At 43.3% G+C, this 22,202-nt stretch overlaps 2 protein-coding genes and 1 pseudogene across 3 annotated transcripts in view; 2 read left to right on the forward strand and 1 right to left on the reverse strand.

The window, feature by feature from the left end:
• LOC147442877 (S-adenosyl-L-methionine-dependent methyltransferases superfamily protein) overlaps positions 1-5,281 on the reverse strand; it is a 51,969-nt gene extending 46,688 nt beyond the window's left edge. The window contains exon 1 of the mRNA XM_086528880.1: positions 4,991-5,281. Coding sequence (XP_086385006.1) covers positions 4,991-5,248 — 258 coding nt within the window. The 5' untranslated portion in view covers positions 5,249-5,281. The remainder of the gene's footprint in view (positions 1-4,990) is intronic.
• A 1,575-nt stretch (positions 5,282-6,856) lies between these two features.
• Positions 6,857-8,845, forward strand: LOC147442878 (uncharacterized; annotated as a pseudogene).
• On the forward strand, positions 8,237-11,077 carry LOC147442879 (uncharacterized). Of its 2 annotated transcripts, none has more exons than XM_086529731.1 (2): positions 8,237-8,475; positions 8,614-11,077. In XM_086529731.1, the coding sequence occupies exon 2, from the start codon at positions 9,162-9,164 to the stop codon at positions 9,618-9,620; it is 459 nt and encodes a 152-aa protein (XP_086385857.1). In that variant the 5' UTR covers positions 8,237-8,475; positions 8,614-9,161; the 3' UTR covers positions 9,621-11,077. The 2 variants fall into 2 exon arrangements, with proteins under 2 accessions (XP_086385857.1, XP_086385858.1); XM_086529732.1 differs by having other exon boundaries at positions 8,237-8,460.
• Positions 11,078-22,202: the final 11,125 nt, after the last annotated feature.

Consider the following 22,202-nt stretch of genomic DNA (forward strand, 5'->3'; position numbering starts at 1 on the left):
GAGGAAGATGATATGGACACTTTCCTTGTTGGTGTCAAGGATATCAATGAGCAACTTATTTTTGCAAGCGAAGTCATTTCTGACATTCTTGATGCTTTGTCAGATTCTTACCAAACTTTTGCTAGTACTTGGAGATTTATGATTCAAGGAAATCCACAAGTTGTCAAGCTTGATGCAATATGCACATTGATGTTGCAAGAGTCACTTTCCAGAAAAAACAGGACTAGACAGCATGCAATTGAACAGGCCTTTATTGTTTCTCAAAGAAAAGGTGGTAACAACAATGTAGCCACTTCTCATGGTTCTTCTACGAGTGGTAAATCACATATTCCTTATGCATCTGCTTGCAGTAATTCGTCTCGGAATTCTAGTGAAAAGGGCCAAAAAAAAGATGCGTTGTCATCGTTGTAAAGCTAATGATCATTTGATCAAGCAGTGTCCTAAGTTGAAGGCCAAAGAAGCTAAGAAGAAAGAGGCTCGTTCCACTACAAATGCTAGTTCCACTACAAATGCAACTATTGTTGAGTCTTCTGTGAAAGGAGACTGTGATGTTGATGTTGATGCAGAATGGGCTTTTAGTGCACAGTGCACTTATGATCCTTCTGTCCATGATGTATGTTTGTCAGTTGCTGCAGATGCTCATGTGTGGTACTTTGATTGTGGTGCTACAAAGCACATCACCTCTCATCATGACTTGTTTACCTCTCTCAAGGATGTCCCTCATGGGAATTCAGTCACTTGTGCCAACAATGCCTCTTATCCGGTCAAGGGAGTTGGAAAGATTGTGCTTACTGCTGCAAATGACACACTTGTTGATGCATTGTATGTACCTAGGATCAAGAAGAATCTTTTGTTTGTATCTGCACTTGCTAGACTTGGTCTTGTAGTCAAATTGTGGATGACTGATCTCAATTTTGGTGATGAAATTGTTGCATCTAGCATTTAATGCCATGGGTTGTATAAGTTCACTTTGTATGACAAGTGTGGGCAGAATTTTGCAAATGCTATTGTGGATTCAAAGGCTGTTACAGAAGCAAAACTTTGGCATGCACGTTTTGGGCATCTGAATTTTGTCAGTTTGCTACGTTTGCAAAAATCTGATATGGTTGCTTCTTTGCCACCTCTTGAAGCACCTGTCAAACATGTTTGTGAAGGATGTATTTTGGGTAAGATGCAGTGTTCGAAATTTCCATAGGATGGTTCAGTTAGGACCACGTGCAGGTTGCAACTTCTGCATAGTGATGTTTGTGAACCCATGCAAACTCCGTCTGTAAGGTGCAGCGGAAGTGAATGTTGAACTTTGCTCAAGATAAGTGCTCCAAACTGTGCTCAAGGGTTCCTTTTTACGGAAGGGAGAGCCTTCCGTTCCTTTAGTGAGAGTGCAAATGATCACAAACAAAGTGAATAACACTATGAATGAAGGTGCTAAGACTGAAAGAGAGATAGAGAGAAGAATCTGACACCAGATTGTTGTCAAACCCTCCTCCAAGGACCCCTCTCTCTATAGCGAGAGAGGTCTATGCTATTGATTGCACAAATATGGTACAATGGTCTAGATACAAGGGACTTGCCGACGATGTCGACGACAATGATGACTGCGACGAGACGGGCTGAAATCTGAAAACGCTAGGGGCTGAAATTTGCTATCTGCTGAATTCTGACTCTATGTCGACGAGGACGGCGATGGCGACGACACGACGACGATGCGCTGAAAACGCAGATGCTGAAATATGAGAACAGCGGGCTGAAACTGAAAACGCTGGCTGATCTGACCACGCGGCGAGGATCTGTTGCGGGAAGGTGAGATCTACAAGGTTGGAGACTTGATCTGCGGGTCTAGGTGCTGCAAACTGAAAACGCTAATGATCTAGCCAGATCTGTCGCCGGGAATCTGCAAAACGCTGAGGTTGATCTGCAATTGCAAAAACGCTAGACTTGTTCCTGTGGCCTGCTAACGCCAGGACTGATCTGCAATCTGCAAAACGCCAGGGCTGATTCTGTTGAAAAACGCTAGGTGGTCTTGTTGGCTAAAAAACGCTAGGTTGTCCTGCCGGAAAGTGCTAGCGCTAGCTTTCTTATATAGGACTTAGCAAAGTTGCCCTACCCAATTTCCCAACAAAGTCACTTATTAATAATAAGTGAAAAATGGCTAAAATAGGAAAAATGGGTTATGTGCACTGGAAAAAGCCCATGATGGCTACTGACTGTAATTCCAATGATCATGTTGTGTGCAACCAAAGGATATGCAACTACTCTAAGTGCCCGGACATGCACAGCCTGCGCACAGGCTCACAAAGGTGCCAAAACACTTCCTAAGCAGACCTTAACCCTAGACCTGAAGTAGCTTGTCCACATGCACATAGGGTTAGATGTGCACGTGACACCTTCCTTGGGCAATTACCTTTACTTCATGACTTTCATTGATTTACTCCAAGCATGCATGGGTGTATCCGCTTAAAGCAAAGTCCGAAGTGTTTATATGCTTCAAACAATTTCTCGCTATGGCTGAAAATGTCTCGAAATGTACTATGGGCACCCTCCGTTCAGATCGAGGGGGAGAGAATGTCTCGTGAATTTAATGCATTTCTTCCTAGTCGTGGGACAAAACACCCATGTGCAGTGCCGTATACACCTCAGCAAAAATGGTGTTGCTGAGAGGAAAAACAGATCTCTTATGAAAATGGCACAATGTATAGTCAAAAGTCAAGCTTTACCATATTTGTTTTGGCTTGAGGCTATCATGTGTGCTACTTATGTACTTAACAGGTGTCCTAAGAAATATTTGCAGTCTATGACTCCATATGAAGCATGGCATGATAGAAAACCTTCTATTGAGCACATGCGTGTTTTTGGTTGTTTGGCATATGCTTTGGTGCCACAAACGCAGCCCAGAAAATTGGATGATAAGGCAGTCAAATGTATCTTTGTTGGTTATAGTGTTGAAAGCAAAGGTTACAGGTTGTATCATCCGCAAACAAAGTGTATCTTGGTCTCATGGGATGTTGTGTTTGTGAAAGATTTTGTTCAGCCCTTGCCGTCATGTACTAGGGACAGTAATGTAAGCTCACAAGACATTTATGGAACTTTGTTGCCTCTTTTCGATGGTGGAACTTCGAATGTAAATTCCAATGAGGCGGATGCACAACCTATGGAGGTTTTTGAGAATGTTACAAATCAGCCTATTACTGATGCAGATGTACATGATGTACGTGATGAGGAAAGGGTTGAGAATGAGCACGCTAGAGGTATGCCTAAATGGCTGGAGCATCTTTGTGTCTAGTCATATTCGTTCGGGTTCGCCACGCATCTTATGCATCAGATTGTTATGCTTTGGCTGTGTCTAGTTTATGTGATGTTGAGGAACCTTTGTCTTTTGATGAAGCACAGAATTCAGAAAATTGGATGGATGGTTGCCATGCACTCAGAATACGATGCACTTATAGAAAATGACACATGGACTTTATGTGATTTGCCTCCTAGCAAAAAGGCCATTGGTACGAAGTCGATTTACAAGTTGAAACGCAAGCCGGATGGTCACTATAAGGCTCGACTTATTGCAAACGGTTATGCAAAGCAAAAAGGCATAGATTATGAAGAGACTTTTGCTCCCGCTTGTCGTATGACTATTGTGCGTTTCCTATGTGCATTGGCAGTTCATTTTGGTTGGGATGTACATCAGTCAGACATTGTTACTGCTTTCTTGAATGGTGACATATTTGAGGAAGTTTATGTAACGCAGCCTCACGGTTTTTTCAAGAAAGAACAAGAGGATAAAGTGTGCAAATGTAAGAAAGCTTTGTTTGAGTTGAAGCAGTCAGAGAGGGATGGAGATTATGGACCCTCAGAGCATGTGGCCTCTAGAGCAGCTACAATGGGACCCTGGGAAGTAACTAAGGAGGGATCCCTCTGCGCCCCCCCCCCCCCCCCCCCCTTTCGCCAGGGGGCATCCTAGGGTTCCACGCTTTCAATATACTGCACGACTTTGCCATCGCAGCTTGATGGCTAAGTAAGCGTCCATAACAACGGCATCAGCACAGCACCGGGAACAGTAATGCCTCATTTTGGACTCTCTCGATTTGTGGACAGGACTCTGCCCTGGTCACCAAGCTCACAGGATACCAAATTCCAGTGGCTGATTGCATAGAGACAAGCGGTGGGAGTCTGTGCCTAGCTTCTAGTGAATACCAATCGATTTGCCCTAGGTGTGGGCACTCAATGGAGACTCCGCAACATTGCTCGTGGAATTTCCCAAGGGCCCACCATGTTTTCCGAGTCTTCAAAGGTCAAACCAAGCCGCCTGATCCACGCTTCCAAGGCCAGTACAACAACAAGTAAGGCAGCTCAAATAGGACTGAGAGACGACACCAGGCATTCATTTGTCTATAGACTATGGCAGCCAGGACCTTTCTACACAGTAAAGTACCGTGTACGATCTTTTTTGACATTACAAGGCATCTGTGGCAGCCAGGACCTTTCTACATGGTAGAGTACGACCTTTGTTGACATTACAACCATCTATTTGGCTCTGTCCCCTCCCATTCGGTGATTGCATATTCACAGCCACTCATTTTGGGAGAGTTTCCCCTCTTTGTACAGTTTCAGCCTCATAGTAGGGACGATGTAGCCCACTGGCAGAGTTTTAACTAATAGAAGGATCTTCTTTGCGCCCCCAAAAGAAAAAATAGCATTCCTACAGCTTAATCCTTTTCCACACGTATGCTATCTCAGCAGGGAGATGGACTGATGTAGCTCCATGACTGCCCACTCATTGAGCAAAGAAAAGAACAGCTATCGTCCTTTCCAGCTAGCAGTAGTTAGCTCACCTCCTTCCATGGCAAGCCCATGAAAGGCATGGCCCACTGTCCCTGCATTAGATGTGATAAATTAAAAGGAGGCAGCTGCAGAGACGCCCCACGAAATGAGGTCATAAAAGGCGGGCAAGACAAAGAAAGAAAATTAAGGAATAGCTTCTGGTAGTCAGGGAGTTTACTCTATAGCCGTAATATTTGTCGTAATTTCCATAAACAGCAAGTCTCTTGCATTCATGCTTGTTGGGTCTGTGCTCCTTATCAGTGTTCCTGGCTCGTTTTCCTGAAGCCGTTGTTGTTGTTGTGGTGGTGGTGGTGGTGGTGGTGGTTGCGGCGCTCGAAACCGCGCGCTTGTTCTCTGCGGCGTTGCTGTCGGTCTGAGTTGAAATCTGCTTGACGTCTACCTCCTGTTCTTTCTCCAGCTGCGCGTCGTTCGCCATTCCTCTTTGAACCAACGTCCTTAGTGAGTTTCGTTGATTATAAAAGGGGAAATTCCCCAAATACCCCTCTAATTTGTAGAAATTCCCAAAATACCCCTAAAATTTCAAAATTTCCCAAAATACCCTTGTATCTAGGGAAAATTACCATAACACCCCTCAAATTTGCAAAATTCTTAAAGTACTCCCTATAGTTTGTCTTAAATTCCCAAAATGCCCTTCAAATTTTTCAAAATTCCCAAAATATGCCTGGTTGTAAGATTAAATTTCTTCAAAGATAGAAAAAATCTTAGATTTTCATAAGAAAACTGATTGTCTATCAATACAAAATGATAAAACTAGAACTTGAGTTGGTTATGTAGGCTTTGGAGATGGATTGCTTCATCAATTTTTAGACATAATTCTTTGCGAGGTAATTTGTGACAAATTACATGTTAAGCACTCAAAAACGGATCTAAATTGTTAAAAAGGAAGAAAGATTAGAAATCTTGAACAATCCAACAAGGTTGGCACTAACTTGCCAACGGTGGAACTGCCTGAGAGAGAGAGAGAGAGAGAGAGAGAGAGAGAGAGAGAGAGGGAGAGAGAGATGCTTACACTTAGTCATAGAAACAGAGGAAAATGGGCCCATTTGTTGCATTGGAGTGTAGACACATACATACACGTAGGGGAGACATAGAGAGAGAGAGAGAGAGAGAGAGACATGTTTTTTGAGAAAGGCTTGGATTTGCAAGAGGCATTTACACAAGTTTTGACCGATTCAGAGTGAGAACGACATTGTACAGAGCTCTAAGCATACATGAAGAGCCACAAGAGATTCCTCATCCTTCCAATCCCTTGCATGAGTCTCCAATCAGACAAATTGCAAGGAGCAGACCTTGCCGATGAAGCAAGAGATGTCAAAGGCCCGAGAATTGTACTTGTGCAGAGGGTGAGGGTGCAGATCTCTAGGCTAATATCTTCCATCTGTACAGTATGCTTTGTATCATGGGTTCTTATGGATGGAGTTGAGATACATGAATGCAATTCTTGACAGTCTATGTTGTTGACCTGAGATACAAGCTCATTGTTGTCAGATGCAAGCTCCATATCGGCCATTTCATTGGCGGTTGCGAATGCTTGCGCGCATCCCTCGATTGGAAGTGTGTTATCATGATCTACATGGTAAGCTTACATGAGCATTTGCGTCAAGATCACATTGACAGAAAAGAGCCTTCTTTGCCAAATTTCATAATGCATAGATTCGTTCCTGCTGGCCAAGAAATTGCAGTTATGGAGCAAGAAAGCTCATAGCTTTAATTGCAAGCAAAACTCGGGCAGCTGCTATGTCTCCATTGCCATCAAGGTCTCAAAGACCGTTCGTCACACCTCGAAAGGTTCCACAACTACATGCCTAATGAATGCAAAACAACAAGAAGATGCCATGTCCTTGAAATCTTGTGGATTCTTTTGCCTGGGACTGAAGAGTGCACTCTTCTAGGCTCATCGCTCTGCAGTAACTGCAATAAGGAAGACAAGTTGGGAGGAGGAAAGCTCCATATCGGCCATTTCTTTGGTGGTTGCGGATGCTTGTGCGCACACCTCGATTGGAAGTGTGTTATTATGCTCTGCATGGTAAGCTTACATGAGCATTTGCGTCAAGATTACATTGACAAAGAAGAGCCTTCTATGCCAAATTTCATAATGCATAGATTCCTTCCTGCTGCCCAAGAAATTACAGCTATGGAGCAAGAAATCTTCATAGCTTAATTTCAAGCAGATTTCAGGCAGCTACTATGTCTCCATCACCATCAAGGCCTCAAAGACTGTCCATCACACATCGCATCAAAACAAGAGCTCTCTCATCCTCGAAAGGTTTCACAACTACATGCCTAATGCATGCACAAGCAGCAAGAAGATTCCATGTCCTTGAAATCTTGTGGATTCTTTCACCTAGGACTCAAGAGTGCACTCTTCTAAGCCCATCACTCTGCAGTAACTGGGTGTCACATCTAGTTGGCCATGCCAAAATAAAGGTGGCATTGTCATTGCATGACATACAAGTAGAGATATATAATATGCCCTATTTTTGCATGAACAACGTGGTCTTCCTTCTGGCAGGGAGCGACAAAGGCTATGGAAGCTGGGAGTCACTCTTACTCACCCTCTCGAGCAGGTGTTAAGTTTCACGAAACTCGTCGGAGACATAGCAGTGTCGAATCCAAACCTCTCTACAGCCAATTGGGGAAGTTGGATGCAGCACGTAATTTAGACCAACAAATGGAGTTAGTAGGCAATGCTAAGCTACATCTTGTTGGCATGGCGTCGAAAAGACAATTAGAAGACATTATGAAGGAAGATTCTTCTGAGTTATTTCCTGATGGAAATATAGCGCCATAAATCAAGAAGGAACTCTCAAAGTAGGCATGGGGGCCACACAACTTAACAAGTTCAGTTTCTAATGATCATGCTCAAAACCTTTACACACATGTTCGTGTGAATGCAGACATAACTGAAATCCCTAACCAAGTCCACCGAGATGCAATGGAAGCAATAAGCTACCCTGAACAAGATCAGGCTTGGCAAGATAGGGATGTGGAACAAGACCAAGCTTGGCAAGAGAGCCATAGTAACAAGGATGGCGAATCTCCCTTTTTTGATTCTCTGTAAAATCAACTGCATCCATCTACACATTTGGGTCGCATGAGCGTGCACACACACACACACGTAGTGATTTGCATACCTTGCACTTCTGCTCTGCAGAGATCTCCTTGCGCGCTCTCGTCTCGTCTCTGCACTCCTCGCGCTGGCAAAGCCCCAAGTGCTATTTCTTTTACAAAGCATTGCTATTTTTATTTGTGTAAAAAGCCAAAAGATTGTGTACAGCATTTGATAGGCACCACGCCTATATCACTAGCTGCTTGCAGACAGTGCCAACAAAATAGATACAAGGGAAAAGTACCAAAATTCCCAAAACATCCCTCGTATTTTCAAATATTCCCAATGTACCGAGCGTATTCTCTAAGAATACGAAGTCGCTGAGAAATGTTCGATATCGTCATAGCCCTACAAAAACGTGTCGCCTGTTGTTGAGAAATGCTCGAACTCATCGCGGCCCTGCAAAAATGCATCGCAACCCTACAAAAATGCAACGCAACCTTGCAAAATAGCTACGCAGAGGACGAAAGTAGCGAGGAGGGGTGCTGGTAGGAAGCGAAGAGGGGCACAAAGGGCAGGTAGCAAGGAGCATGGTACAGATACACAAGCTTGATACAGATTGATGCAATGAGCATGATACAGAGGACAAATTTGTGTGCTTTACAAATGTGCATCCGCATAGAGCATGACACAAATTGATGCAAAAGCTAACACTGTTTGTATGTATACAGGTAATATAGAGCAATTGCAGGTACATACACAAAGGAAGCCAGTAATGTAAACACATGTGACAACAATGCATTCGAAGCTACCGCCTCTGCAACTCTTTCTCTCGGTGCTCAGCTTGAATCTCTCGATGCGGTTTGTTCAAGGGTCTTTGGTGCACATGGGTGTGTGGTTCATGATGAGCACACTTATAGTGGTGCCTCACAACTTGGAAACAAGGAGGGCACTGTTGAATAGGTTGCAACAAGGTATGTAGACAAACTTCGAGATTATCCAATGTATAGGCCGAAGGAGCTCATGGTTGATTTGCATCGAGACGTTGGAGTGTCAATTTTGTACAAGGTAGCTTGGAAGGCGAAGCAACTTGCTTTGGGTATTATTCATGGTGATCATGCAAAATCTTATGGAAAGCTTGAGTCTTATTGCGACAAGCTTGTGACCAGCAATTTGGGCATTGTGGCTCCTCTGCAACAAACCATTGAAGGGCGTTTTTTCGAATGTGTCTTGCATTTGGAGCATGCATCATTGGCTTCACCCATTGTCGTGACTTTATATGGGTTGGAGGCACATTCTTGACAAGCAAATATCTTGGTGCTTTGTTCACAGCCATAGGATTGATGCTATGGGGGCTTTGTTTCCAATAGCATTTCCTATAGTAGATGCAAAAAATGAAGATAATTGGATGTGGTTCTTGCAGAATGTACATGACTGTATGGCAAGTGTCAATGTCAATGACGTTAATTTTGTGTCAAACAAGCAAAAAGGTCTTCTCCCATCTGTGGAGCTTGTCTTTCCAGGGTGTGAACATGCATATTGTATGCGCCATTTGGATGCTAATCTCAAGAAGAAATGCAACAATGGAGAATTTATTCGGTTGTTTTGGGTAGGAGCTTATGCAAACACTGTGATCAATTATGACGAGGCTATTCAAAGGGATGAAAGCCATAAGTCTTGTCGCAATGAAGTACTCATTGAGCACTTCACCCCATCCCATTGGGCAATGACACTTTAAAGGAAAGCGTTATGGGCATCTTACATCCAACATTGCTAAGTCATTGAATGCTCGGTTGCTTGAGGCTAGAGATAAGCCTAACATATCTATGCTTGATATCATCCGTCGCCAACTAACGCTTGGTTTTATGCATGCGGAATGGAGGGCAAGAAGGCATGTGAGTCTTTGGGAGATAAGAGTGCAATTTGCATCGGTTGCAAATGTAGAGAAGAATTTGCATGAGGTGGGAAATAGTGCTCGATAATACCCTTTAGTGATATAGTTTTTGAGATCTTGACAAGTACAAGAACTTGTGTGGTTGATGTACGTACAAGGGCATGCTCATGTAGCAAGTGGCAAACATTTGAAATTCCCTGTGCTCATGCAGTTTGCAGCTATTTTCTTCAAGAGAGAGTGTGTTCAATAGTATGTACATGAGGCATATACTTTCCACGCCTATAGTGGAACTTATAGTGGTGTCATAAGTCCAATGGTGGATGCAAGTGAAGATTCTAGTGATCAATTGAAACCACCCGCAACACGTAGGCCACTTGGGCATCCAAAAAAACTCCGTTTAAGAATTGAGGATCACTTCAAGGAAAAGCATATTTTCAGATGCTCGTGTTGTGGTGGTCTTGTCCACAACGAGCGTACATGCAAAGCTCCAATTGCAGATTGATATATGTAGGTGGGATTTGGCTTCATTTTGTATTCAAAAGCTAGAATGCGACTTCCATGCGATTTGCTTGATATGTAGCGAATATTTGACTTGGTTTAGTTTTGTATAGAAAGACAAAATGCATATGAGTGGTTTTCTCTCCGATTCTAAATGAATTGATATTCCCATTTTAAATGGATTGGGGGGCCCTACTTGTTCCTCTCCCTCTCCCTCCCCGTCTGTCTTCTTTTGGTCTCTCTTAATACATTTTGAGCCTTGACACTGTTTCAAACCGGTCTTAAATACTTTGGGGCGGTGGGATCGACGGTGGTGGGTTGAGCATGGGGATCTCGAGGCAGATGGACATGCGAAAAAAAGTCGTGGTCAACACATGCCAGGTGACTTGAACCTGTGTCTTGCTTGTTGGTAGGTAGGTGCCCTATCCATGTAGGCGGGTAACTTTCGATGCCAGCCATGGCAAAACACACCATCATATAGAAAACACTTGCAAGAAATCGTAAATAGGAACAACAAAAGTAAACTTGGACACCATTTAATGGTGCACGTCAGTTTTGAAGCATGCGCCATGGTTGCCTGTCGCTTCCATTTATAGCATGTGTGATAAAGGAACCCCCTCGTGTATAAGTGACACGATCACATAGGAGGGATCGATGATGACAATCGATCGATAAGGCGCACATGATTTGGATTGTGCGATCGCCGCACAAAGGGGGGGGCAGGTTTTTATAATCCTGACCTCATATTCTCTCTAGTGATGTGCGCTAGCTCGGCTGGATTGCTCTGTGGAGTGAGAGGTCAGGGGTTCAATGGTAATATTTTAAGGTAAAATTACCAAAATATCATGAAATCCTCAAAATGCCCCTCGTATTTCAAAAATTCCCTATATACCCATAAAATACAACTTAAATTTTCCAAAATACCCTTAAAATTTTGAAAACTCCCAAGATACTCCATTGCACCTCACGTTCGCAAGTGGCAATTAGGAAATATACTCGTGATTGCAAGTAGAAAAGCAGAAAGACTTGTTAGACAAGTATCGTGCGCTGCAAAAACTCGTATCTTCTTGGTTTTTGTGGCACTTCCAACGAATAACATTGGGGCACACACATGCTCTACAAGTGCTGCAAGCACTAGGTAGGACACATCTCTTAGATACTAAGATTCCAAACGATGGCATGAAAACTTAGAAGGAAAAGGAAGGTGCCACACTATGGCAATAAATAAATGAAGAGTCGAGAATCAAATGGCAACGGCCAAAAAATAAAGAGTCGAGAACAAGATTAGACGAGATAAGGACCAAGTGCCCATGGCCCCTTGCATGCTTGCAGATGAGTGATCAACGGTCGAGGTACTCATCCAAAAAGGCACAGCCAAGACCACCCCTACCAATCACAGACCTCCAGTCTTTGCCACCACTGGCCTCCAAGCTCCACTCTAGAGCGTTTTGAGTTGTCAATCCTCCACCTAACCCCTCACTCTGTCGCACCCTCTAGCTGCCATAGTAATGACATGCGCCATTCGTAGCAACAAGGCTGCGGCGGCTGAATCTCTCAGGGTGGCAGAGGCCTTCTCTCAAGGTGGATGGTCCATATGGACGATGGTGGTAGGGGTTGAGTTTGCATTTTCTAACCTTAGCCAAAGAGGGAATCTTTAAGAAATTGATGAATATTTTCAAGAGTTGAGCCAAGAGGTAATCTTTAAGTAAATTGATGAATATCTTCAAGACATAGACTATGAAAAGAAGAATTGAATAGTTTTGGCATTAGATTTAAAAAAAAGGGTCTCGATGGAATTGGAACATCTACGATAGTAGGGGGATTTGCCTCTCGACGGTCAATTTTCAACATGCGTACCATATCACATGAGTTAAACGAAAGGATTATTAATTATCCAAAATGTATAGTTTTGTGGATACATTAGAGGGGATGGGGCTTTTTAAATAGGCTCGTAGTGTAAATATAGCATGTATATTGAGGTATTATTAGTAACCTCTTAAATGCACATGATATAGGGAGATTTTAATAAGTGACTACCTCGGTGCTTTGCCCTTGGCAACAATGGATCAAGAGCATGAGGGGTCATCAAGTCTAAGTGAAGAGTGGGGAGAAGATTAACGAATTGGTCATGGTGCACAGACAGCCACATGTTGTCGGGTGTGCAACTAGTCGAGCCGTTTGGAGGGGCGGTTTGCAAGCATTTACTAACGAGCCCTTTTTGGAATCTTGTGAGCAAGTCCAAAAAAGATTCTAGAGAGAGAACATGTGTGTGTGTGTGTGTGAGAGAGAGAGAGAGAGAGAGACGAAAAGAGAGACGTTTTTTCAGTTCAGCATTCTCTCTCTCTCTCTCTCTCTCTCTGCTCTAGCCTCATTTCTGCTTGTCGAAACTTTGCGTGTCTCCCATGGGTGAGGGCAGCCCTGTGGGGGGCGTTAGCACACAAGCCCAGCCCCCATGCGACAGTGGTTAGACCTGCTACGGCGCAGCTCTGCTGCGACAGTGGTTTGGCTCTCTAGCTCAAGGTTCAAGAGACTCTCTCTCTCTCTCTCTCTCCCACGCTCAAGCTGCCTGTGGTGGTTGCGACTCTCATCGACCTGCCTTTTCGGTACTACACAAGGCAGCTGCCTCCCCCGACCTCGGACAACAGATCTAAACAACGCTCTTCTAGTTGCGTATTGTGCTACGACAGGGGGCCGGCAGTTTGTAGCTTTGTCTTTTCGACTTGTCGGCAGTCTATAGAACCATTAAGCATTAAGGTCATTTTTGAAAGTCCGCAAGAGCCGGGTCTCACAGCAGGTTTTTCTCACAAAGCAGAGCTTGTCCCTAGACCCAAAGGTTTTTGCATAGCCATGACTTCTTTCAGCACACCAATTTCCGGCACACGCAAGAGTTTTCTTGTTGTGGCAGCTGCATCCAGGAAGGATCCCGCCGCTCGCCAAGACGCAAGAATCACGGCTTTAGAGGCTCAGATCCAAGAACTTGCTTTGGAGAATGCTGAACTGAAAAAACGCTTGATTAAGCTCGAGGACACAAAGGCTAAGGAGAGTGAAACTTTGTTCGCAAAGAAACTCAAAGTTGAAGCCTTCTCTCACTGAGACTGTCAAGACAGCCCAGAAAGAAGACAATGAGGCAGCGCATAAGAAGATTGACAACCAAATACAAGCTGCCTTACAAGAATACAAGAATCCCTTGCTCTAAAGATTAGGATTGGAGGACTCTCCTCACCATGGTGCACTGAGGAGGATACCCTTGAAGAATCCATCATCAAGCTCAATGACTTTCTTCAACCAATCAACATCAACCCGACATTATCTCTTGGATCAACGACACACATAGGCGTGTGCCCCATGGCCAATGCATCCTCACTTTCAAGAACAAAGAAGAACGGATGAGGTTGCTACGCCAATCCTATCATCTCAAGGGGACAAAGCTTTGGATCATCAATGAATTGACTGCAAATCAACTCAAGCGTAAAGCAACGAGCTCAAAAAGATGCATGAAGCTCATAAACAAGGTAAATGGGCAGTCTACCGTGGCGGTAAAGCCATCATTCAAGAGTTTCGAACTCGCAAGCCATCTCCCTCTCCACATGACCCCCCTTAGGTTTTGTTTGTTCTTATCCTTTCCTTTTTCCCCCTTTTTCCTTTGCCCCTGATGGACCCTCAGTCCCTAATTGATATGTATCTAACGCTTCCACCCCGAAAGAACATATGTAATGCTTTTGTTTTGGTCCCATGGGTCATATCTGACCTTTGTGGACGATAATTAAATTTATCTCTTTCTCTCTCTCTCTCTCTCTCTCTCTAGTGTAACCGTTTTTTAACCTAAAAGACAACACTTCACTCTTTTGATCATAACTTCTTCATCCAAACTCCGATTGGGCTGATCTGTAGCCTCAATCGAAGAGCATGACGCTTCCTAAGTATTGATGTAAATACATAAATTTTCAACGTTATGGAAGGCATTTTTGTAGCAGAATTTTTGAAAGTGAACGGGTTCAAGAAAGTTGTCTCTCATCTCTTATTTTACATACAATGTGTTTCGGCACTCGCAAGGGTTCTTCTTCTTCAACAAGGTCCACAACCATTGTAGAAAATGATCAAAAATCTCCTAAGTGTGGAGATAGCAATACAATCACTCAACCAAGGACATCGAAAACCATGATCATGGCATACTTGGTATCATTGCAAGAGATCGTAAACAAAAAAGGTGAAAACTTACGGGCACTTGTAATGGAGAATGGCACGCTAAGGGTTCTTGTATTTGAGAATGAGAATCTCAAGAGGACACTTGAGATGCAAACAACACGTTTGATGCTACTTGAAGAAGACGTCAAGGAATGCAAACGCTCTCTTGTAGGCTTGAATGCTTTGAAGGAGCTCATGAGCAAAGTAGAGCATGATCATGTATTGAAAGAGGATAAATTTGACACCATGAGCCGGGATGTATGCGGCATGAAAAATGTATGCACAAACAAGTCTTGGGCTTATGTATGTGGTAGAAATGTGGTTCCTAATTCCTCCCTCATGCAAGCTATGGCTCAAACAAAGAATGTTGAGAATGTGGATGTGGAGGGGTTGAAGGAACGGGAGTGACGTTCCAAGAACATTGTTATTTGTAGAATTCCCCAAGAAAAGTGAGAGACATCTCCTTCTCTTGCCATTGTTATCAAATATTTCTTCAAAATCCACTTTGGCATGTGCGGAGTTATGGTGTATGGAGCACATAGAGTGGGTAAGCAAGGAGCTCCTCGCTCGGGAGAACGGCCAATTGTATGCACCATGCCGGATGAGACCAAACGAAAGATTATCCTTGATAATAGTTGGATCTATTTGAGGGATACAAAATGTTTTGTATGTGAAGATCGTACTATTAAGCAACAAAGTATGAGTCACAAGGCATATGAGGAAAAGAATAAGAAAAACAAGGAGATCTCTCACGGAAAAAATATGCCCAAGGAGGAGGCAAGTCCCTCCAGAAAATAGGGATACGTGACCTATGAGGCGAAGTTACAATGTAAAATATGCTTTTGGAATTGCAATGGATATCCATGGAATGCGGGGGTTGGCATTGATGAACTAACAAGCAAAGCCGATGTTGTACTTCTTGTTGAAACTTTGGCGCATGATACACAAAGGATTAATGGCTTGGAGGATTACAATGTACATTTAGTGATGTGGTCAAAGAATCTCAAGCAACGAAGAGGGCAATGAGGGGTAGAATGTATGGTAAAGAAAGGATCGAAAGATTTTGTATCAATTTTGAAACATGACAAGTACAATTGTTATGTATGGCTGAAAATTACGACACCAAAAAGAGCACCCATTTTTGTAGCCGATTGTTACATTCCTCGTCATCATGATTTTAGGGGTTTTTCGTATAAGTTTCTGAACAGGTCTCCAAAGTGCAGTACACAGAGATTTACTGTACAAGTACAATGGTTGTATGTACGCTTGATTGTGGACACTCGTTGAGTGTAGAAAGCGTTACAGGTACCACGATAGCAGGTTCAGCAGATTTGCAGGTTTTTGCAGATTGCAGCTATTTTGTCTTAGTGCTTCAAGATGTCTGACGGTTTCAGTCAGATTGTTATTGAGAAGCTTGAGAAAAATAACTACCTTGCATGGAAGTTCAGAATAACAAATTTCCTAAAAGGAAAAGGTTATTGGGACTATGTAGAAGGAGACAATGAAAAGGAACCAGAGATTCCCGAGGCAAACGCTACAACAGAACAAAGAAAAGCTTTGAGGGACTGGCAACAAGGCTAGAGCAAAGTGATGTATTGGCTTTCTATGAGCATCACAGATGGCATGATGGGCTATCTACAGGATGCTGAAACCCCCGCCATTGCATGGAAAAACTTAGGCAGAGTGTTCGAGGTGAACACCAAGGCCAGGAAGCTTCAACTAAAGTCGGAGCTAAATCAGGTTAAGAGGAACAACCTCTCCATCAATGATTATGCCTTGAAGATCAAGAGTATCATTGAGGCTCTTGGATTTATTAAAGTCTCAGTGGAAGATGATGACATTGTCCGTGCATGCTTGGATGGTTTAGGAGATGAGTATGTACATTTCAGGTCTTCCATGAATACAAGAGACAACATCCCCGTGTTCCAAGATTTGATTTCTATGCTTATTCTTGAGGAGAAGAACCTTGGTCTTGACACATCTTCTTCTTGTGGGGCAGAAATAGGTATGAACAGGCCTTCTATTCTAACTCCAACAGAGGTAGAGGTAGAGGTCGTGGTCGAGGCCCAAGTGGTTGCAGGGGCCAATTTCAAGAAGGTCAATCAAATCAAAACAATACAGGTGGCAAGGGAAACCAGTATCAAGGCAGGGGGAGTCAAAGAGGTCATGGTGCAGGATCAAGCAGGCAGCAACATATTGCAGATAGCAGAGAATGTTGGACTTGTGGTGAAAGAGGTCACATGTCACGTGACTGTCCAAAGGGAAAAGTAAGTGGAAAGAGAGAACAGGGCAAATATGACTCTACTAGCAGAGATGCAGATGACAGCAAAAACGAGCGCATGTTTGTTATGCAACATGTAATGAATACAATGACTGCACAGAATTCCACCCAAGATGATGTTTTGTATGTGGATTCAGGTGCCTCTAATCACATGACGTCTCGTGGAGAGTGGTTTAGAGATATGCGCAAACCAGATGTGTCAGGCTATGTGCAGACAGGAGATGACACAACTCATCCCATTGCTCATGTAGGGGACATACCTCTAAATATGAAGAGTGGGAAATCAAAGTACTTAGCAGATGTACTTCATGTCCCAAACATTACAAAGATTCTTGTTTCTGTTGGACAAATGGTTGAGCAGGGTTTGTAGGTTCGCTTCAATCCAAATGGCTGTTGTGTAGAAGATTTCAAGAATGGCTGTAAGCTAATCACAGAGGGCAAATGTGTGGGCAGAATGTTTATGCTGAATGTAGACATGCCTGAGGTAAAAGCTGCATTATTTGCACAGGGCACATGTGTTGTGGCTGATGTTGACATTTGGCACAAACGCATTGGCCATGTCAATGAGCAGAGATTGTGCAACATGCAATCAAAACAGATTGTAAAAGGTTTGTCCAAATTCAAGGTGGATGGTATGCATAAAGTGTGTACAACATGCCAGTTTGAAAAACAGTCAAAGGGCTCATTTCCACATGAGCACAATGTATGTAAAAAGCCACTTGAGGTGGTGCACACAGATGTTTGGGGTCCAACCGATACTGCAAGTATACATGGTTTTAGCCGGTATTATGTCTCTTTCATTGATGACCATACAAGGAAAGTATGGGTCTACTTCATGCGTAACAAAAGTGAAGTGTTTGGTCACTTTCAAGACTTCAAAGTCATGATTGAGAAGGAGACAGATATGCAAATCAAGACATTGAGGTCAGATGGAGGGGGAGAGTACTTCTCCAATGATTTTTCAAATTTTCTACGAATGCATGGTATACGCAGGCAGTTTACATGCAGATATACTCCACAACAGAATGGGGTCGCAGAAAGGAAAAACAGGCACATTGCAGAGGTTGCACGTGCATTGATGAATGAGAAGAACATGCCTCATCATTTCTGGGCTGAAGCTATAAATACAGCTGTGTACATTATGAACAGGACACTTACAGCTGCGGTGCATAATGTAACGCCTGAGGAAAAGTTTACAGGTACAAAGCTTGATTTGGCACACTTGAAAGTGTTTGGTTGCATAGCTTACATGCATGTACCAGATGAGTTGCATAGGAAATTGGATCCTAAAGCAGAGAAATGTATTCTTGTGGGATATTCTCTTGAACAAAAGGGGTACAGGTGCTACAATCCTACTACACGAGAATTACGAGTGAGCAGAGATGTAGTCTTTGATGAGATGAGCAGCTCGTACAGTAATGCACATGGCACTATTGGGGCTGATGTAAAAGATCATGTGGTTGTACAAAATGTGAGGCCACAGTCACAGGTTTTGAGTGGACCACAAGAGTCCTCTTCTTGTGGCTCTGTTGAGAACCATGGAATGGTAGACTACGTACGCAGGTTACTCCACCAGCAGGTACAGGGAATGTATCACAAAAAGAAAAGGAAAAGGTTGATGAACCTCCCTTTATGGCTGATGCATCATCAGGTTTTTCACATGTAGACATGGATTCAGATGGTTCTGAACAAATTCTTGATGAGGAATTTGGAATTCCGGCTGTTAGGACACCTGGTGTAAGGAAAGTACAAGAAGATGCTAGAGGGCAAAGGAGTGACCCAAGAAATTGACTTATGATGGGTATCTAGCACATCACCAAGCCTACATGGCTAAGGTGATACAGGATGTGGAGCCCACATGTTTTGAGGATGTAGTTGGAAATGTGCATTGGGATGATGCAATGAATGAAGAGATGGCTGCATTGGAAGCAAACGCCACATGGGAGTTGGTGCCATTGCCAAGTGGCAAGAAAGCTATTGGCTGTAAATGGGTGTATAAAACCAAGCATAAGGCTGATGGTAACATTGAGCATCACAAGGCAAGGCTGGTCGCAAAGGGTTATGCACAGACGTATGGCATAGACTATGAGGAGACCTTTGCTCCAGTGGCAAAGATGACGACTGTGAGAGCTGTCATAGCAGTGGCTGCATCTAGAGGATGGATTATGCATCAAATGGATGTAAAGAATGCCTTCTTGAATGGTGAGTTGCAAGAGGAAGTGTATATGGATCAGCCACCTCGTTATGTCGATCCAGGTTACCCAGATTATGTATGCAGACTTCTCAAAGCTTTGTATGGTTTGAAGCAGGGCTCTAGAGCATGGTATGACAGGATTGCCAAGTATCTTGTCAGTATTGGGTTTAGGAGAGCTCATGCTGATCATTGACTCTATGTACGTGAGAGTGATGTGGGGATTGTGGTCATTACCATATACGTAGATGACCTTATTATTGTGGGTAACAATGCTATGGAGATTGACCATGTGAAGGGTCTTCTCAAAGAGGAGTTCGAAATGAAAGATTTGTGCGAGTTGAGCTACTTTCTTGGCATTGAGGTGATTAGGACTCCAGAGGGTGTATGGCTGTCACAGAGACAGTATGCTTTGGACATGTTGTCAAAGTATGGTATGGCTGATTGTAAGCCAATTTCTATTCCCTTGGATGTGAGTGCAAAGCTGAGTGCAGAGAAGGGTGATGTTGTTGAGGATGTCAAGATGTACAGGAAGATTGTGGGTAGTCTAATCTATTTGACTATCACGAGGCCAGACTTGAGCTACACAGTAGGCTTGGACAGTCAGTTCATGCAGCTTTCGAGGAAGCCACATTTGGATGGAGTACGACGCACACTTTGGTATGTGCAAGGGACTCTTGACTACGCATTGCTCTATGCAGCAGATGTGCCATTAGCATTGTATGGGTATACAAATGCAGATTGGGCAGGTAGCATTGTTGATAGGAGATCTATGAGTGGCTTCATGTTCTCTTTTGGGAGTGCTGCTGTTACTTGGAGCAGCAAAAAGCAGCATACGGTTGCTTTATCGAGCACAAAGGCCGAGTACAGAGGTGCAACAGTTGCGGCGTGCGAGGTAGCTTGGCTACGCACATTACTTGAGGACTTGGGAGTGCAAGTGGACCAGCAGATTGTCATCCATTGTGACAACCTCAGCAACATGCAGTTGGCTAGGAACCCAGTGTTCCATGCCAGGACCAAGCACATAGAGGTCCATTACCACTACGTTCGAGAGCGAGTGTTGGCGGGCGACATCGACTTGGTCTACGTCAGCACAGAGGAGCAGATAGCGGATATCTTTACCAAGGCCCTCGGAGCTGAGAAACTTCGACGTTTTCGGACTATGCTTGGACTCTGCGACATGCAGAGCTCGAGGGGGAGTGTTGAGATGTTGAGCTCTACATCTTGAGCTGGCATCCACTACGGGTCTTGGCCGCTTACGGCATTTACTCACTGGCGCGTTAGGTGACCGACACGGAGGATCTCTGCCAGTGATTCTACAGCTGGACGGTTGACGGATGGTGGGTCGAGCATGCACGCTCCAGTCCACTGTAACCATCCATGCACTGGAGTAGAATTGTTCACGATGAAACTGAGAGAGAGGGCAGTTGTGATTGGCCACAAAGAGAGAACGACTGACGGCGTCCAGTGAAATAGGGAGAACTCCCGCAAGAGAGAGGGTGGAGGGAGACGCAAAGTCTGCAGGGGTGTGTGTGTGTGTGCGCGCGTGCATGCACACGTTCAACGTACAGTGGCTTCATCGTGCTCATATCAAGTTTGACGACGCCGAAATGGTTGATCGAAAGTTATGGATGACAAAGCTTCAATATGACGCACCATTGGAAACTAAATGGAAATCTTTCAAGAAAGTTATTTGATCTTGTCCCGAAGAATGCTTTGCCATAAATATAAGTGTCATCAACAAAGATAGATTACACAAAAGGTGGTTTGATAAAGAATGTCAAGATGCTTGAAAGTCTTTGATAAAGCTTGATGCAACTATGGACAAAGACAACTATCAGAGTCATTTTCATACATACAAGGCATTGATTCAAAAGAAGAGAAGAAGATGGGAAGTAAATCAAAAACTTTTTCAAGTCCAAGAAATGGCACGTGCATGTGAAAGATTTTGGAGAAACTTGAGGGGCAAGCGGGTTGGACAAAGACAACTATCAAAGTCATTTGCGTACATAAAAGGCATTGATTCAAAAGAAGAGAAGAAGATGAGAAGTAAAGCAACAATTTTTTCAAGTCCAAGAAAAGGCATGTGCATGTAGAAGATTTTGGACAAACTTGAGGGACAAGTGGGTTGAGAATTTTGGTAACTTGACTCTTGTGGATATGTACACACATTGTAGGCAATTATATGAGCAATCAAATGCTGAAAAAATGTCATTTTATGGTTCACTTCCATGTATGCCCTCTTTTTTTACTATTGAGGATGTATGTGGTGGACTTGAAAAGTTGGCCACTCGCAAAGCAAGAGATCTTCAAGGTATCAAGCTGGAGATGATCAAATGGACGGGAGATTTTACCCATGAGTGGATGTGTGATATGTTCAACCTTGCACTTCAACATGGTATGCTTTATTATTGGAGTACTAATTGGGTCAAGCCTTTGCATAAAGGAGGGGATGTAAAGAATGTAAACAACTATCGGATTATAATGATTGGATATCTTATGGCAAATTTGTTTGGGTGCATAACAAAGATGAAATTGAGTGACTTGGCTGAAGAGAATGACAAGCGTGCAAAAGGACAAGCGGGTTTTCATCAATGCCATAACACCATTGATCATCTTCTCACTCTTCGTGTTCTCTTGGAGAAAAGTTGGTTGAAAGACAAGCAGTTTTATTGTTGTTTTGTGGACTTTAAGAAAGCCTTTGATGAAATTGAGTGATTGGGCTGAAGAGAATGACAAGCATGCAAAAGGACAAGCGGGTTTTTGTCTTTGCCATAGCACCATTGATCATCTTGTCACTCTTTGTGTTCTCATGGAGGAAAGTTGGTTGAAAGTCAAGTGATTGTATTGTTGTTTCATGGACTTTAAGAAATCCTTTGATATGATTCTACGTAACAATTTGTGGGGAAGGATGGAAGAACTTCAAGTGCCAAGTGAGTTTATGCTAGTGGTTTCTCGAATCTATGAGAAGGTGATTTATCAATGGTGCATGGGAAGAGAAATTTTACAATTTTTTGTAAGCACTATTGGGGTTAAACAAGGATGTTCGTTGTCACCATCTCTCTTTGGTCTATGCATCGATCAATTGGAGTAAATGGTACTTGACTTTATGTAAGAAGAAGGCATTGAAGAGGTTACTATTTGCAATGCGGTAATCACGCTTCTTTTGTATGTGGATGATGTAGTTCTTCTAGCACACACTTTAGAAGATACACAAAAGCTTATGGTTGTCCTTGAGAACTTTTGCTTGCATAGTGGGCTGATTGTGAAT

This window comes from Adiantum capillus-veneris, chromosome 14 (assembly GCF_014529385.1).
Source record: "Adiantum capillus-veneris isolate H3 chromosome 14, ASM1452938v2, whole genome shotgun sequence".
NCBI lineage: Eukaryota > Viridiplantae > Streptophyta > Polypodiopsida > Polypodiales > Pteridaceae > Adiantum > Adiantum capillus-veneris.